General features: G+C 48.3%; 1 protein-coding gene across 4 annotated transcripts in view; it reads left to right on the top strand.

The window, feature by feature from the left end:
- Positions 1–18,627, top strand: part of LOC109681673 (rho guanine nucleotide exchange factor 3) — a 299,591-nt gene that overhangs the window by 52,495 nt on the left and 228,469 nt on the right. For 2 of the 4 annotated variants that reach the window (XR_012436325.1, XM_074044005.1), the window contains exon 1: positions 15,216–15,301. The exons of the other annotated variants lie outside the window; for them this stretch is intronic. Coding sequence is in view for 1 of the 2 variants with exons in the window: in XM_074044005.1 (XP_073900106.1) it covers positions 15,231–15,301 (71 nt within the window). In the remaining variant the exon portion in view is untranslated. Of the gene's footprint in view, positions 1–15,215; positions 15,302–18,627 lie in introns of those variants that run through there. 4 annotated transcript variants of the gene reach the window in all.

Below are 18,627 nucleotides of genomic sequence, written 5' to 3'. Positions count from 1 at the left end.
TAGCCCACCGAGGCTCAGAAGCCCTCCGTTGCTCTCTCATTCCTCTTTTACAAATGAGCAAAGCAGGGGCCAGAGGGAGAAGGGTTCACTGGAGGTTATCAGGTGTTACAGGCTGGAGGCCAGGTGGGTGGCCCTGGCTGCACTTCAGCTCTGCCCCCAGTGGCTTACTCATTGAACTTGGTTGCTCTCAACCCTCACCACATGCTACTTCTGACTTTTTTTCCTGGAAAATCTTGAAATTCTGGGAGAGATGGTCTAGATAGTAGAAAGAATGCAGGCGCTGGAATCTGACGTTCTCTAGTTCACATTCCTGCTGTTTTATGACCTTGCCTTGGGATATTACCTCTCCAAGCCTGGTGTCTTCATCTGTTAACAGGACAGTATGAGTAGCGTGATTGTGAAGAGGGAAGTCCCCAGAGTCACAAGCTCAGCGTGCTGCCTGGCAGATGCTGTTGGTGTCCAGACATGCATTGTTCACGATGGGGACTTGTTCTCAGAAGTGTGTTGTTAGCAGATGTCATCTTGGTGGGAATATCACAGAGCCCTGTTCTGACAAACTAAGACAGCCTGATTATCACTGGGCAATATAATCTCATGAGGCCACCGTGCCATACATGGTCCATCAATGATCAAATGTCTTGATGTGGTGTAGAGCTGTATTTGAAAAGCCAGCTTGTAGCATCTCTGGAGGGGGAAGATGGGACATGATATAAAAGTCAGTTGACAATATCATCCCCTCTTCAACCTTAACTTACAATTCTAAATTCCTTCCTTAACTGTTTTGTTAGCATATATTAATTGTACAAAATAATGGGCTTCACTGTGACACTAAATTTCTTTTAAATTAACAATAGTTTCATATTGAAGAATACACGATCTGGAGCCAGGCTGAGTTGGTTCAAATGTACCACTAGCTAGCTGTGTGATCTGGGACAAGTCGCTTAACCTCTCTGTGCTATGCTCCTTGCATATAAAAGAAGGCTGATGATAGGATCTACCTTTGGGGTGGCTCAGAGGGCGAAATGACATGCCATGCATAACAGACCTCCTCAGTCCAGAGCCTTAGCTGACGGCAGCAAATGGGATCAACTGTCAGTGCGGCAACTCTTTAGTCTTAAGCATCTTGAAGGAAGCGGTGCTTGGTTGTCATCGTGTCACTGCTGCTTGTATTGTTTGCGAGGCACTGAGGCGTCTCCCTCATCACCATTGCTCCAGTGTAGGGCAGCGTCCTCTGCTCGTGGCAGAAAGACGGGTTGGCTCTCGGAAAAGAGTGAATGGGCCCTCTCCTGGTTCAGACTTTTGTCCAATGGGGACAATGTGTGGCTTTCACGGGTGACTCATCCTTGGACAGCGATGACCGCACCATGGGAAAGGAGGAACAGAAGCAGCCCAGTGTGTGCCAAGAGGGTGTCTTGGTGGTTGCTCCACTGGAGCTGATGGGGGCAGGGGACGATCTGTTTCTCCGAGGACCCAGGAGTCAGGTCACCCAGTGGATCGAGTTGTGCAACTGAAAGGATGTCAGAAAGTGAAAGGGCGGGCTCGGCCTTTTTTATTTGAAAATCGCTCTCTTCAGCTCTCAACTGGTCCCTGGAGCTGCAGGGAACAAAGCCAGTTACCCCTATTTAATGGGAAGCTGGGTTAGTGGACTCTTTCTTCCCAGAGTGTGTCCCGGCTATTGGACCTCTTCCAGGAGGGGTACAGTATCGGCCATTTTCTCAACCCTGGCTGGCTGGGTGCTGGGACCTCCCCTCCCCTGCCACCATCGCCTTTCCGCTAGTGGAATCTACCAGCTCCACACACAAAGTGTAGCTGTCCCCCTGCATTTTCCTAAGGGTCCATCTCTGTTTATCTCTGTACCTCTGTGGTTTGGGAAGCACTTCCACATATCCTTACCGTTAGGTTTTTTATTTTGCTCTTCAGTGACAGTTTCACTCTCCTGGGTGACATTTTTTTGTCCAGTGACTTCCCTGTGTGTGTGTGTGTGTGTGTGTGTGAAAGCTCCCTGCCTCCCTTCCCCAGGCCCCACTGTGCCTTATTTCTCTGGGGCTGGGACCCAGCAGACAGTGACACAGTGATTTCCTTGTCCTCTTGGTTCCCACCAGCTGATGGGCAAGGTCATTTTCAAACTCGACACCTGCTTATCCCACCCACCAGCTGCAGTCTACAAAGATGGCTTCCCTCCCCCACACCAGGGAAAAGGGGAGATAAGAATAGACCAGGGAGGGACAGCGCAGGAGTGAAGGACACTGTCCACCGACTGGCAGGCGTGGGTGGGCATCAGATCCGACAACTGGGCTGATATAAAGCCACCATCACAGACAGCCGCGCTGGAGAAGTGTTTGGAAAACTAAGACATCTACATGTCCTTTTGTTAGGTCATTTGGTCCCCTGTCTACTGTGCTTGCAAACAGCATTGTCATTTAGCTGGCAGTTTTAGGCCATCATCTGCCCCTCATCTTTTGGAAGTGCTGGTTTCAGAGGCTGTGCACTGTGAAATGTGTAGTTAGATTGGATGGTGAGCTTCAGGGGAGTGACACATGGCAGAAGGACAGTGTGAGTGCTGTGTGTTCCACTCCCTTTGTGTGGGTGTGAATGTCATCAGGAGTCCTCTGTGGCATGTCTGCGAACCTGCTGACAGACCCTGAGTACTGACTGGGGGGTCCTCTTCCTGGGGTCCTGGGAAATGTGCTTTTCAGGGCAGCTGCCTTTAGAAGAGGGTTGACCTTGTGGGAGATTGGAGGTCAGACTGCATCATGGCTGGAGCCACTTGGGGGCTGTGGGATAAGATCTTCTCACCTCTGAATGCGTGGTCTGGAATTGTGCACAAGAGTGGTGAAATGTCCTTGGCTTCAGGCTGGGGCAGATCACTTGAGGAGTCGGAAACCTATAGAATTTTTTTTCAAGGGGGAGCTCTTTAAGAAAAAGAATTTAAACTTATTTTCAAACTAAATGGGCCATCTGGACACCTTTCTAAGGAGGAGCCTGTGAAGTGGGAGGCTCCAAAACTTCAACTCCATTAGCCTCTTGGTGTATCCATTTGGGGCTGTCACAAGACAAGTTAGTGACACATGGTGAGAAGGTTAGAGGTGGGAGGTAGGAGATCCATCTCTGGCTCAGGTTAGAAAGAGGTGTAGTGTTCCCCTGTGTCTACACACAGCTACTCAACTCTGCAGTAGTAGCAAAAAGCATAGTGATTTATTAAACAAATGGATGGGGCTGTGTGCCAATAAAACTTTATGTAAAGCTAGATGCCAGTGCTCCTGCCTATAATCTTAGCTACTCAGGAGGCTGAGATTGAGAGGAACACAGTTTGAGGCCAGCCTGGGCAAATAGTTCTCGAGACCCCCCCATCTCCAAAATAACCAGAACAAAATGGACTAGAGGTGTGGTTCAAGTGGTAGAGCATCTGCTTTGCAAACATTAAGTCTTGAGTTCAAACCCCAGTCCCATCAAAAAAAAAAAAATCCCTAAACTTTATGTCTGTCTATCTGTCTACCTATCTATTTAGGGAGAAGCAGACTAGGAAGGGCTGGATTTGACCCTCAGGTTATACTTTGCCAGCCTCTGGTCTAGGCAATAATTTTAAGTTGTTCAGTAGACTTTTGCTAAACAGTCATGTTTTAAAAATTACAAACAAGTTTTATAAATTTTTCCTTTTATACATTTATTTTTTGTTATATTAACTATTAAAATTTGTGTTTATTGTTAAAAAAAGAAACCCTTGAGAAGTTTAGAGAAAAATCTCTTAATGTGCTATTCATTAGTAAACACTTTTAGCAGTGACTACTGCCGGAAATGTCCTGCAGTGGTGTGTGTGAGCACATTAATTGTTGTAATTGAAATTATACTACATGAGCAGCCAGGTTTCCCACTTTCCTCTAGCATCTGGGGGTCTTGCAGAGGTGATGAGGAGATGGAATGGCTTGGGAAGAGAGTGCCATAGTAGTTAAAGGCTGTGGACTGTGGTGTCAGAGAGTCCTGACTTTGAAACTCAGTGCCATCTGAGCCATGAGACCTGGGACCAGTCGCTGTAAAATGGAGACACTTGTCCTACGCCTCTTCCAGGGTGTTTGTGAGGATTAAATAAGATAACCTGTGAGGAGGATTGAGTTCAAGGCCAAGGGTAGATTTAATCCGTCTGTGGATATTGGCCATGATTGCTGTTGTTGTCCTGGCAGTGGCTCTTGGATTTTGAGGCAGGTCATGGAGCTGATGTCCTGCTCTGCAGACCCCATGCCCGTACCTGACCTCACCCTAGCATGGCTTGATAGATCAACGATGTACCTGACCTATTAAATTCCCTTGGAATGTGTGTGTCTCTCTTGGCACCCTGTGAGGACACCCACATCCTCACCGGGTTCCACCTAGGACACAGGACCCATCCATGCAGGCTGCTCCAAAGCATTATCGTCCACTTAACCAAACCTTTTGTTTCTCTGATCTGCCTCCCTCCTCTCCCTTCAGTGGGGAAGTGAAAAAAGATGGTGTGAGACCTGTACTAGCAACACGCTTTCCAAAACTGGCTCTCGTCAACCCCCAGCATGGCTTGTACAAATGAGGAGACCAAAGTCTCAGGTCACCGATAGTGTTAGGGCACCTATTTTTGTGGCATCACACTTGTCCCTGCTTTGGCTTAGATCAGGATTTCTCAACTTCTTCGCTGTTGCCACTTTGGGTTGGGAAGTCTTTGCTGTGGGATGTATCCTGTGCCTCGTTGGTTCCTTGCCAGCCTCCCTGATATCTGCCCTCTACTTGTCCTTCTCCCAACTTGTGACCAACAGAAATGTCTCCAGGCATTGCTACCTGTCCTCTGGGGTGGGTGGCAAAGGAGGAGGCAGATGGCGTCATGAACTACATAAGGATGTTTCACAATGACAGACTACATGTATGACACTATTCCTGGGAAATTACATGGCCTGGTGCCATAGTACTCTCTGTTAGTTTGCGAGCGTGTCCCCTTCGTTAAACAAGGCGTGACATGACTGTATTTGCGCGAGGAGGTGGTTTGAAGGCGACTCAGTGTCACACTTGGATTCGGACTTGTTATCTGGGTGTCCAAGTGGGCATCCTTCAGAGAGTTCACCTTTGGGGCAGAAAAAAGGTAGGATTCATGTCTAGATCGTGTGCGCAGAGCCGTCATGTTTACATAGGCTCCAGGAGGTGACTTAACCTCCTGTGATGAGAACTTGTTGCTTGTGTTTCTTCATCAGCCAGCATGGCCCCCTTGCTTCATCAGAGGTGACAGACATGTCCAGGTCCCACCTTCTGATTGCTCGAGTGCCAGTGGCATGTTCATTCATCACAGCTATTGTGCACAGTGATGGACCCTTCAGCCAGAGAGGGGGACGAGGATGTCCCCGGTACAAGTCCTGCTTTGGGTCTGATTTGCAGTTGCCTTTTGGTCCCCTTCCTGGAGATCCCTCTGCCACTTGTTAACTCCCTTTTGTCTTTTTCTCATTTCCTTCTTCAAGTTTTGCTGTTCTAAGCTGAAGTGTGTATAAATTAATAGTGAGCTGACAATGAGTGAGGGGGCCGAACGTTCCTTTCTAAAATCATCCAGGTCTGTTCTTTAGGTGAACCCCCCCAGTGAGGCCTATTCCCCAGACATGAGGATCCTTTGTCTCAATGGTTGGGGTCCTTGGGAGTCCAGGCTCTGGGAGACACACGACTTCATTGTGGTAGGACCAAAGACAAGGTGAGCAGTTTCATACACCTAAAATTGACAAGGGGGGAGGGGTAGAAGTTGTGAATGGTCAAAAATTAGCCTTAGACATCCTCCAAACCATGCATTCCTCAACGAACTAAAAACAGAACCACTATACGATCCCACTGGACCACTCCTGGGTACCCACCCGAAGAAAGCAAAGTCAGCATGCAGTGGAGACACCTGCACACCATGGCTCCCTTGACTCTGTTCTCAGTAGCCACGTTGGGGCATCAGCCTTGGTGCCCATGAGTGGAAGAATGGGTAAAGAAAGTGGGGTGTATAAATGCTCACACAGTGGGGGTTTTATTCAGCCACAAAGAAGAACAGGAAAATGGATGGAATTGTTTAAGTGAAGTAAGTCAAACTCAGACAGTGTGGCGTGTTTTCTTCATATGTGGAGTGCAGGGGAAAAAAAGCCATCAAAGTAGACGGAGCACTAATTAGTGTTAAGGGAAAGGGGATCGGAGGAAGAGGGAAGAGGGGGCAAATGAGGGTAATAAGGGGATGAATATGATCAGAGGACATTGTATGTGTGCAGGAAAATATGATAATAAGACATGTTACTCTGTACAATTAACATATGGTAACAAAAAAAAGATCTTCTAAACCATGCACATGAGTTTGGGCACACAGCAACCTCTGTATCCAGGTGTCTGTAGTTATTAACACAGTGTAGCCCGCACGCCAGTGTATTCTGCTGTGGTTTTTAGTAATGCAGCAGGGTACGGGTGGCGTGAGTTCCTGTCCCTCTGTGACACGAACGGCCACAGGCTGTGGCACTGCACGTAGGCTCCAGGCTGTAGAGAGCCTGAGGTCAAACGCCCAGGCTTAGGAAGCAGCTGCCTGTCTCCTGCACTGGCTGCTGTGCGACCTTGTTCAAGTTTGTGACCTTTCTGTGCCTTGGTTTCATCATCACTAAAGTAGAGATGATGTTAATCATACCAGCGAGGGCCTAGTGCAGAATAAGAGCTCACTAAGTGTTAGCTGTCCTGCTCCTGCTGTTAATAATCACACCATCATTGTCATCGTTGTTATCAGTGAGTTGGGCTGGTTTGAGAACCGAAAGGCCTTTCTTTGCCTCCTGGCTCAGGTGGTCCCTTTAAAGAGCTGTGTAGCATGGTCCCAACATTTGTGGGGGCTCCATGCCCTCCCTCATTGTAGGACGGCTGGCTGGTTGTTTGATTTTCAGTGACTTGTCAGACCACGCCATCCTGCACACCCCACCAATCCAGCAGGCTGGCAAAATGCAGATGTGGCTCCCTTCTCCTCGGAAACCTGCCCACCTCTGGCCTCACAGCCCCAGCTCCCAAACACGTGTCCCTGGCTGAAGGACTGGGATGAGGGCTGGGGAGGGTGTACATGGCAGCCCACAGAGGTCAGAGATCACTCTGTGTTCCCGGCATGGTCAGGGTTAGAATTGCTGGCAGGCTGGGATATAGGCCCCGCCCTGCTTGGTGGGTTTCCTTTCAGGGATTTTTGAAAATTCTGTTTGGGGTGAAATACTTTGATTTCATAGTTTGTTTGCCAGTGTTCTAGCTGAAATGAAAAGAGAAACATTTTAATGTTAAATTTAACATTAAAAGGGGAAAAAAAAGCCAAATTTATGAATACGCCTCTTAAACTTAAATGCTCCAGGGCCAGCCTGGTGATAACAGGAGGACAATAGCATAAGCAAGTCATTCATTCCCTGTCCTAGGAACTTGGTCCCCTTCTCAGTCCCTGCCTTCTGTTGGGATTGCTGTCCCTGTTGCCAAGGTTTTCCATTGTCCCAAGGGAATCTAGGAACCCAGATGTTAATGTTAAATTTCCAAATTCTCATGAGAGCCATCCAGATTTTGAAATGTTGGCCATCGGAAAAAATTCTTTGAAATGTTGTCTTTGGGCTGACATTGACAAGCCACCAGCTTGCTAGGGATGTGAGAGACGCTGTGCTTGTGCCTTTACGGTTTACAGATGTGGAAACTGAGGCCCCAAGAGAACTGACCCGTCTGTGACCCCAGAGCTGGATTTGAATGCAGATCCCTGGGGCTCTCGGTGCGGGTCTTTTTCTTCCATTCAATCCAGTGTGTTTCTGTCAGCCTCCCAGAGAGCTGTTGTGTGGAGTTTCAGTGCAGGTGTTGGGGTCATCCAACCTCCTCCCTTCTTAGGAAGCCAGCGGCATGATCACAGGAGGTAGGGGCCTTCGGAAGAGTGAGCCCAGTCCACATTCCCGCCCAACTCAGGGAGGCCCAGCCATTCCCAGAAGAGGCTGTGCATGCAGGGGCTATCCCCTGGATCACCTCCCTGGATCAGTCCTACAGAGAAACACAGGGATTTAATTTTGCTCAAGTCTGGTCTGTTCCAGACAAAAGCTTTCACTGTGGCTAAGAAGAGGATTTCTCTGCCCAAGAATATGTACAGCTTAAAATATTCAGAGCTCTTAGTAGAGCTAGGAAAACTGGGGCCAGGCCAATTCTACTTAGTTCTTTGGCCAGGAAAGACCAGGCTGCCCCTTGACCTGCCCAGCTGGGATAAGGTGATGAGAAATGCGCCTTTGGTCTGGTCAAATGACTGCCTTACCAAGGGCCTCAGAAATGAGTGTTTCCTGAGCTGAGCATGGTGGTACACTCCTGTAATCCCAGCACTTGGAAGGCTGAGATGGAAGGATGAAGAGTTTGAGGTCAGTCCAGGCTACATAGTGAGAACCTGTCTCAAACAACCAAAAAGCAAAGAAAAGAAATGTGTGTTTCTTGTTATGCAAGAAGGAAGGGGTGGGGTTTGATCTTCATGTTCTCACTTCCTTGCCCAATCTGGCCATAAAAAGGAGAGAGAGTTGATTTTTGCAAGTTATTGTACTGCAGACACCAAACACCAGAGCCAGTCTCTTGAAGGAAACTGATCAAGGTCCAGGAGCAGCTGTCAGTCCCCAGGAGGGTGACTCAGGAGCTTCAAGAGTGCCCAGAAATCACCCGTCCCTGGCCAGCTAGAGGCTGAGCCAGGAGGTACATGTGCAGGGGGTGGGGCAGGGCTCTGCAGGCACAGCCTCTGTTTCTGAAAAACACTGCGTGTTTCAGGCCAAGCATTCATCCCCTGTGGGCAGCCAGAAGATTTGCAAAACGGGAGGCTCTGCTTGCTTTCATCTAGAAGGCTAAGTCATCACTGTCACTGTCCAAGCCTTGATCAAGGAGTAAATAAAACCAGTGTAGCTCTGCCAGCCTCAGCAGGAGACACACGCACTGGCAGTGGCCGCTCTTCTGTGCTGCCTTTCCTCCAGGGATGTTGGAGGTGTTGCTGAGCCAGTGTGGGCATGGCAGGAACAACTGGTTTTGCAGGTTGTTAGGAAAGACAGTCTGTGATTTATGGTGTTATCGACCCCCGCTCCCCCACCTCCAACCCTTAAGAGTTCTAGAGGAAACTGGGGAGTCATGTGAATCAGCACCTGATTTACATTGACTGACTGCAGTCACAGGTAAGCGACAGACCTGCACCAAGTGTGCGTAGCCATGCTGCTCACCAGTTTCACACTCTGAATGCGACTTTGTCATCAGTACCAGCATGGCAGCCTTTGTGGGGGGTGACCACTGTCCTCACTTTTAACTTTGTACAGAAGGGATCATGGGGATGGATGGTAGGTAGGCTGATGGTTTGAGCTTAGAGTTCTAAGCATGGTGGTGTCTCACAGCCAGGGAACTGGCTCTCTGAAGGTGGTGTTTGGGGCCTGGGTGACTTGTTGGTGTCTTTGGCTCAGACTGAGATAAATTTTCAGGCCCCTCCCTGCCAGTGAGTGGACATGAGAAAGCGTGACAGACTTTGGAGGGCCGTCAAGGGCAGATGGGGCACTGAGCTAGCGGTGGTGTGGGTGCTGTGCGTGTCACCGATACACGAGCTCTGTCTTAGAGGCCTTGATTGTTCAGGAAGTATTAAAAGCTGAGAGCTTCGTGTTGGGGGTGGGTGAGGTGGAGCCCTGAATTGGAGCCAGCAAGAAATGCCATGTGTCATTACCGATAGAAATCTGAGCATCCCCGGATGCCGCCTGTCAGCACATGGGCTCCTGGGAGCTGTTGCTCAGACAATGTCATTGACATTGGAGACCAGAGGATGCAGCTCTGCTAAGTGAGTTCCTTGTCTGGTGGCCGAAGGTGTGGGGTTTCCTTGAGGGGAAGCCATTAGCCACTTGAATGCTTTGTTTTAAAACAACCGAGATCTGTCTTGGTGTGGAGGGTCTGCAGATACCTCTCACTGGTCTTTGACCCCAACAGCTGGGCCTGTCCCCAGCAGGTGTCGGCATAACTTGACTGTCCCGTGCCTGACTCTCACGTTACTTTAATGCTGGCTGCTTTCTATATATACACTTGCTTTGTGTGGCTCAAAGGAGTGGGGAAGGTGGCAGATTCCATTAAAAGTGGTTCCTGTTTATTCAGTATTCATTCAACATTAATTAAGCACCAACTGTGCACCAGGGCTAGGGATGGCTTTATCTCCGTTATCGAGTAATCAGCCTTTGTGCATGCAAACTGTCACAGGTGAGTTACTTACTGGATTGAAGGCTGTGTGTCATACCTTTGTCCCAACAGGAAATAATACTGACTTATCCCAGACAAGATCACGCATGTAGCCAGCTTTGTGCATGAGAAAGGGTTTGACAAGTCAAGTATTGTCCTTGCAGGGTCCACTGCCTTCTGTTGACGTGCTGGCCCTTGTGTGTGATGGATAGCCCTGTGCAGGGCACCCTGCACCCCTTACTCTCTCGGTGCCTTTGTCTAACACTGTGTGCCTCAGTTTCCCCATCTGTAAAATGGGCTTGCTGTCATATCATGATTAAATGCTCCATAAATGCTCACTGTCATTTCTCTGTATTTTTTCCTGGTCATTCCCAACTCCCAATTCTGGTTTTTTTTTTTTTTTTTTTTCTTCTTCCTTTTTTCTTGCAGTGCTGGGGATTGAACTCAGGGCCTTGTGCATGTTAGGGAAGTGTTTTACCACTTTAGCTACACCCTCAGCCATTTTTTTTCTTTTTAAAAATTTTGTTTTTGAGTGAGAGTCTTGCTGCTACCTTTGCCTGGGCTAGCTTTGAACTTGTGATTCTCTTACCTCCCTTCCTGGTATTACAGGTGTGTGCCACCAAGCCCTGCAGCTCCCAAATTCTGAAGCTAGGTATGTTTCGTGTTTGAGATATCCAGAAGAGATCAGGTCTCTTTAATATTGTAGCTTGAACTTTTGGCCTTACTGTCTACATTTTTGCAAGGACTGGGTTCCCTTGAAGATTTTGGGGGGTTAGGGTTGGGATTTTGAGGTGGAGTCTTGCCATGGTAGTCCATGCTAGCTTAAACTCATGATTCTCCCATCTCATCCTCTTGAATGCTGGGATTACAGTCATGCACCACCATGCCCAGCTTTTAAAGAAACATCTTATAAGCCCATTCCTTTTTTTGTGCCCCCATTTGTTATTTCAGTAATTGTGTGGACTGTATTTTGACCAGGTTATGTGAGGAAATCTGTTTGCTTGGCTGGGCTGGGGTCAGAGGACAGCACGTAATCATGGGTATTCAGAGCCAGCCAACTTAAGCAGAGACCTGCGCATTGGAGACACTGCTCCCCTATTCATTCGTTTACGCCTGATCTTGACCAGACGAAAGGAAGCGTCAGGCATTAACTGTTCAGAGGGCCCAGGGCCCAACCAAGAGGACAAGGAGGAAAGCCTGACTGGTTCATGCAGACGCCACTGAGGGTTCTAGGAAGGAAGCTCTGACAGTGTTGCTTCTTCCCACACCAAGTTTTTCTCTCTTGCACATATGGAAACTTTATCACAGCAGACCCGCTAGAAAATGAGTCCTCTGAAAACCTTTTAGGAAGCGGCTCTGCCTGCAATTGCCTCTTCTGGTGTTGTAGCCAGTTGTGGTTGACAAGGACATTGTAATGGTCAGGGGCCCTGCGTGGGAAGGAAGGCAAACGCCTTTCCCCAGGCTCCACAGTGCTCTGTGGAGCTCCCTCAGTGGTTTCTGTTCTCTCCTGTCTGTAGGAGCAGGTGGGAACTCCACTGTCTCCCTCCCTGGAAAGTAGGGTCTCGAGGATAAGGACAGGGCTAGGGTCATTAACCATGAGCTTCCCATGGCTGCTGTGACAGATCACCACAGACTTAGTGATTCCAGACAGCACATATTCGTTCCTTTACAGTTCAGCAGATCAGATTTCTAGCCGGGCGTGGTGGTGCACGCTTGTAATCTCAGCACTTGGGAGGCAGAGGCAGGAGGATTGTGAGTGCCAGTCCAGTCTGGGCTACATAGCAAGACTTCATCTCAAAGGCTGAGGTGTAGCTCAGTAGTAGAGAGCTAGCATGTGTAAAGCCCTTAGCACGCTCGCGCGCGCGCGCGCACACACACACACACACACACACACACACACACACACACACAATCTCAAGTTAGCCCCATGGGGTTCAGTGCAGATGTCAGCAGGCCTGGCTCTCCTCGGGGGTTTGAGGGCAGCATCTGTGTCCTTGCCTATTCCACTTCTAGAGGCCCCCACACTCTGTCCAACTTCTGCATCCACCATCACTTCCTGCTACTGCTCCGACTGTGCCCTCCCCCCAGTCTCCTGTCAATCACGCCAGTCCCACTTGGATAATCCAGGGCAATCTCCCCACCCTAAAATCCCCAATTTAATCCCATCTGCCAGAGTCACCGGTTCTGGGATTGGGATGCAGGCATTGTTTGGGGCCATTATCCAGCCAACACCTCCCTGCAGAGCTGCGCACCAGCCCTGGGTCCCAGGCTTCCTGGGGTCAGGTCCTGGCTTTGCCTCTCCCTGGGCTGTGTGGCTGCCAGGTTGGTGCACTTCTCTTCGCAGAGTCACCCCATCTGATACGGGGGCAATGATGGCACCTCTGCTGACGCTTTACTAGGTACTACATGAGAAGTGCTTCAAACAGCGCCCAGCGCAGAGTGCCATCTGTTATCACCACCATTACTTTATCCTTAATGGCACATCAGTGTGGCTGTTCTAAATATTGACACTAAAGAGAGAAAACCCTTGCTGGGCACCAGTTGCTCACACCTGTAATCCTAGCTACTTGGAAGACTGAGATCAGGAGGATCATGGTTTGAGGTCAGCCTGAGCATATAGTTCGTGAAATCCCACCTCCAAAATAACCAGAGCAAAATGGACTGTAGGTGTGGCTCAAGCAGTAAAGCGCCTGCTTTGCAAGTGTGAAGCCCTGAGTTCAAATCCCAGTCCCACCAAAAACAATTTTTGCAAATACAGGCTGGGAGTGGAGGCTCACAGCTGTAATCCCAGCAACCTGGAAGGCAGAAATAGGAAGGATTGAGGTTGCCAGCCTGGACAAAAACTTAGCAAAACCTTATTTTAGTCAGTAATCCAGGTTTGGTGGCTTGCGTCTGTGGTCTCAGGTAGGTGAAGGCTTTAGATGGGAGGATCTCAGTCTGAAGTCAGCCCCAGGAGAAAACTCAAGACTCTATTTGAAAATAACTAAAGCAAAAAAGGACTAGGAGCATGGCAGATGTGGTAGAGCACCTGCCTAGTAAGTGCCAGTCACTGAGTTCAAACCCCCCCAGTACTGCTAAAAGAAAACCAAACCAAACCCTGTGAAATACAAGTGAGGGCGACGGACCCCACATTCAGAAGGAAGGACATTACTATGCGCAGGGAAGGATGCAGGTGGGTGGGGCCTGATGATGTATGACTTGTGGGGGGTCCTCTGTAAGAAGAAAGGACCTTACAGCCAGCCTCTGACTGGGCAGGGTAAGAGTGCCTGATGCCCCGAGAAGTCACCATCAATAGTTACTGAGCTCTTACCATGTTCCAGGCACTGGGTTTGTCATTTGCCAGGCTTTCCTCAGTGACTCCTCACAACTGGCTTACGATACAGATGCTGCTTATTAGTCCTGTTTAATGACCCAGGAAGCAAAGGCTCAGAGTGGTTAAGTCATTTGCCCAAGGTCACAAAGCTAGTCCATTAGAGAGTCAGGGTTCAAGCCCACAGTGCAAACTGAGACTTATTTACTAGGAATTAAATATTTCATACATAGTGATCTCTTTGTTGTCATAAGTGTGTGCCTATTTCTCTTCAAAAATGACTCGGTGTTTTTGGGTGGGGGCGTTTAGCTCTTGGGTAGAGTGTTACAAGGATCTGGGTTTGATAACGAACACTACACAAGAAAGTTTAAAATAAAAAGGCTTGGTAGTTTTAATTAACTAGAGAAAGGGTGATGTGACCAGAAAGTATTGCTTGAAATACTTTAAAATACAGTTTTTTGGGCTGGTGGAGTAGCTTAAGTGGTAGAGCACCTGCCTAGCAAGCATGAGGCCCTGAATTCAATCCTCAGTGCCATCAAAATAAATAAATAAAATATGGTTTTATTTCTTCCCACTATGTGGAGGTTCTACTTGGAGAATTAGATGGTGTGTTCCTTACTGTTTTTCATAATAATCAATTTCATGTGTAGACAAGAATGGTTCATGGCAAGGTACATGTCCTTTTTTCTTAGTGCAGTCCTGGGATTTGAACTCAGGACCTCATGCTTGCTAAACAGGCACTCTACCACTTCAGCCATGCCCCAGCCCTTTTTGCTTTTAGATTACTTTTCAGGTAGGGACTCATGCTTTTTTCCTGGGCTATGCTAGGACTGTGATTCTCCTACTTACGCCTCTTGTATAGCTGGTATTATAGGCGTGAGCCACCTCACCTGGCCCCAAATTATCTTTGATTAAAAAAATACAACTTTGGCCAGGTACTGGTGGCTCACTCATACCTGTAGTCCTAGCTACTTGGGAGGCCGAGATCAGGTTTGAGGCCAGCCCAGGCAACAAGTTTGCAATATCCCATCTCAACAGATAATAGCTGTGCTTGGTGGCATGTGCCTGTCTTCCTAGTGGGAGGATCGAGGTCCACACTGGCCTGGGCAAAAAAGTGAGGTCCTACCTACAAACAACCAAAGCAAAAAGGGCTGGAGGCAGGGCTCAAATTGTAATGTGCTTGCCTAGCCGGGATGTAGCCCTGAGTTCATACCCCAATACTGCCAAAAAAACCCCATAAAAACAACTTTCCAAAGTTACTTAATTGTTGGCTGAGCTGATACAAAGCAATAGCCATGAGTAGTTAAGAATTCAGGCTTCTTGGCAACAAAGCCACAAGGCTCTCTTCTCACATGGAACATCTGATACACACTGCTCCCGTGAGGGCCTGGAACAAACTTGCAAGGAGGTGGCCTTGGGCTCTGTCGTGGAGTTGGCTGCAGTGAGGGCCCTTGGTATCATGGGAGCACACACAGGGCTATAACTTCCTCTGGATTTCACCACAACCAGTTCCGCAGTAGAGGGAAAAGATGAAGGCAAGCTGTTTGAATTGGCCATCCTTTGAGACAGCACTAGTTAAGAGTCAAACTAAGAAAACCCAAAGGGCTGCTGGGCTGAGTCTTGGCCGTGGCACCCTTGAACTTGCTCCTTGCTCCTGGAACCCCTTCCCCCCGACACCAGAAAAGCAGAACGTTGAAGCAGGGTGCAGCCAGTGTTGCTCTTGGCCCTAGAGATGGCCAGGCAGACAAGTGAGACCGCCTTCTTCATCGTCTGTAACTGGCGTACGTCTGTAAACACTGAACGGTATGTGGACTGGCTGGACACCTCTTGTGTTGCTCTCCCTGGTTTCACTGCCTGTTTGGAGCCTTTTCTGTGGGTCGAATCAAGGGATGGTTGTTGGTCCACTGTCTCTGTGCAGGAAGCCGTGGCCGACTGTGAAAGCCTGGCCTGGGAAGGCAGGTTACAGTCTGTGATGTTATTGATTTGTTCTTGCAAGAGTAACTCGAGCCTCAAAAACTGAACCATGGCCCACGCTCTGCAGAGTCAGGACATGGCAGTGAGTGAGGCCTCTTCCAGCTCGTGTTGCAAACGAGGAGACAGGCAGGAGAGCCGGTGTGCAGCTCCGGTCACGACTGTACCCAAGTTCATGAGGAGTGTGGCTTTTTGAGTTGTGAAAGTTTGCCAGGGAGGGAGGGGGAGGGAGGGAGAGGGGGAAGGGGAGAGAGGGGGAGGGGGAGAGAGGGAAGGAGGGAGAGAGGGAGGGGAGGGTCTCTGCAGACTTTTGCTAACTCAGCTGATGAGTTGCTTCTCTCCATGGGTGGGAGTTAATGGTTGAGGGGAATGAATGTGTTATCTGGTTTTGGTGACCTGTTTCTGTTTTAACAAGGTCCTCAGAGCCTGAACTAAAGGAGACCTCAGAGATGTTAGCTGAACTGTTCATCACAATTTTAACAGGAAACCTTTACGTGTTCAATGTTAGCTTCCACTTAGATCTGAGTTTCTCTCCTTGGGGCCTGACAGTGGTCAAATTTGTTTTTATAAAGTGATGCCATGACCCTCTATGCTCTTTTGCCCCCTGGTGGCAGACTCTTGAACACCTCTTTGGATCCCACCATTAAGGGTTCATTGATTGGAAAAATAGTTATTGAGCATCTCCTACGCTTGGCGTCGAGAAGATCTCCTCGGCTTGATTGTATGGTGGCTGGTCAGTCAGGCCCTGCATGAGCAGCAAGGTGGATAAAGTGAGCTGCAATGAATTCTGCCACTTCCATGGCTTTTGCTTTTTTTTGGTGGGGGGTGTTTCACATTATTATTCCTTTTTTTTTTTTTTTGTAGTGCTGGGGTTTGAACTCGGGGCCTTGTACTTGCTGGGCAGGTGCTCTACCGTTTGAGCCAGACTTTTTGGTGGTAATTATTTTTTAGGATAGAGTCTTGCGTTTTTGCCCAGGCTGATCTGGACTGCGATCCTTTTATGCTTCTCCCATACCTGGGATGACAGGTGTGCACCACTGTGCCCAGCTGTTATTGGTTAAGATGGACTCTCACTGACTTTTTGCCCAGGTTGGCCTCAAATCTGTATCCTCCTGATTGATCTGTGCCTCCTGAATAACTAAGATTACAGGCCTGGCTTGTTTTGTTTATTTATTTATTTACTTTTCATATGGTTTTGTGTTTTGGCCCGGGCTAGCCTTGGACCTCAAGTCTCCCTCATAATTGAGATTATAGTTGTACACCCCCACACCTGGTCCACCTTGTGAGAGTTTTAAGACTGCATCTGGAATTTGTAGTAATGATAAACAAAACACACATTTATATTGTTTTGTAGTCACCATGTGGTTTTCTGTATGACCGCTGTGCCTTTAAATGAGACACGAATATTTCTAGTTCCAGATGAGAAAACCGAGGCTGGGGAAAGTTAAACTTATCAAAAGTCACAGAATGAAGTGTCACCTCTGACTGGCCTCTTTAGTACTCTTTACTCAGCTCTTGAGCTAAGAATTGAATTAGGCAGGGAGAATCAGGGAGTTGATGGAAGGCTTGAGTGTAGAGTGATGTTTTTAGTGGAAATTAGCAGTGTTTTTTTTTGTTGTTGTTTTATTTTGGTGGGAGTGGAGTTTGAACTGAGGGCTTTGTGCTTGCAAAGCAGGCACTTTACCATTTGAGCCCTGTCTCCAGCTCATTTTGCTCTGGTTATTTTGGAAATGGGGTCTGATGAACTATTCATCCGGGGTGTTCTCTAACTGTGATCCTCCTGATCTCTACCTCCCAAATAGTTAAGATTACAGGTGTGAGCCACCGGCGCCTGGTGGAAATGAGCAGGTTCAACAAGCTTCCTTGAGCAGGTGCCTATGCTGTGTTGGCCTGGTGAATAAGCAGATGATGAGGCTGGACCAAGCTGCAGGCTGCCGAGGGTGGCAGAGAGTCTGGCGCTGAGCTGTGGGTGCCTAAGATTTGTAATTGTCCCCTGTGCTGCTGGCTGAGGCTGGAGGCTGGGGTGCGGAGTCCAGTGAGGCACCCTGTCCCTGTGCCAACTGTGTTTTGCCTGGCTCCTCCTCTGATCACTAGAGAAGGGTGACGTGGGGTTATAGCAGCCATGTGCACATGATCCGTTGAACACAGTTCTTTTTTTTTTGGTGGTACTGGGGTTTGAACTCAGGGCCTCATGCTTGCTAGGCAGGCACTCTACCACTTGAGCCACTCTGCCAGCCCTGAACATAGTTCTTCCACTTGAGAGGCCAGTTCTGTGTTGCTAGGATACGACTCTTGCATGTGACTGGGGCAGACAGAAAGAGCTTGACTGACAGTCATGTTATGATGTTGATACCAGAGACATTGGTGAAGGTTGTAATCAAAGATACTGGAGTTCATAAGATCTATCTGTTTCTTTAACATGTCACCCTCTCTGCCACAGGACCTTTGTGTATGCTGTCACCTCTGCCTAGAATGCATTCCTTCCATCATTCTTCAGATTTGAAAGAGCTCCTATAAAGGTTTCTTTTTCTCTGGCCTGTGCACAAACTTATTCTTAACTTGGGTAAAATATTTATTTAACTCACTGGTGAGAGAACTAGCAGGAAGAGGATGGAAATATTATTCTAAGGAGCCCCCAGGAAGATACACGTACGTGCACACACGTCACGCTCACCCTCTCTGCATCTGTGTACGTGTGTGCACACAGTATACATCAGTATACCTGTCACAGACGTGTAGTCATGCAAAGGGTTATGGAGAAAGGAAGGCAGAAGTAAGATTATGATCTTGCATGTAAAACTGGTTAATTATTTCTTACAGGAACATAACACTGTAACCTTTGAGATTTTACCTGACATTTTTTTTTTGCCATAAACTGGGTGGCTCAGGCCCATAACCCTAGCTACTCAGGAGGCAGAGATCAGGAGGATCACTGTTTGAGGCAGCCCCTGGCTAGTTCACAAGACCCTATCTTGGAAATACACAAAACAGGGCTGCCAGAGTGGCTCAAGTGGTAGAGCCTCTGCTTAGCAAGCATGAGGTCCTGAGTTCAAGCCCCATTACAGAAAAAAAAAAAAAAGCAAAGCAAACAGTAGATCAGACCAAATGATGTCCCTGTAAGCAAGCTGGAGCCGCAGGTACTCTGACTCTTGCTTAGT

This window comes from Castor canadensis, chromosome 10 (genome assembly GCF_047511655.1).
Source record: "Castor canadensis chromosome 10, mCasCan1.hap1v2, whole genome shotgun sequence".
Taxonomy (NCBI): Eukaryota; Metazoa; Chordata; class Mammalia; order Rodentia; family Castoridae; genus Castor; species Castor canadensis.
The sequence above is the reverse complement of the archived record's forward strand: the minus strand, read 5'-3'. Positions and strand labels throughout refer to the sequence as shown.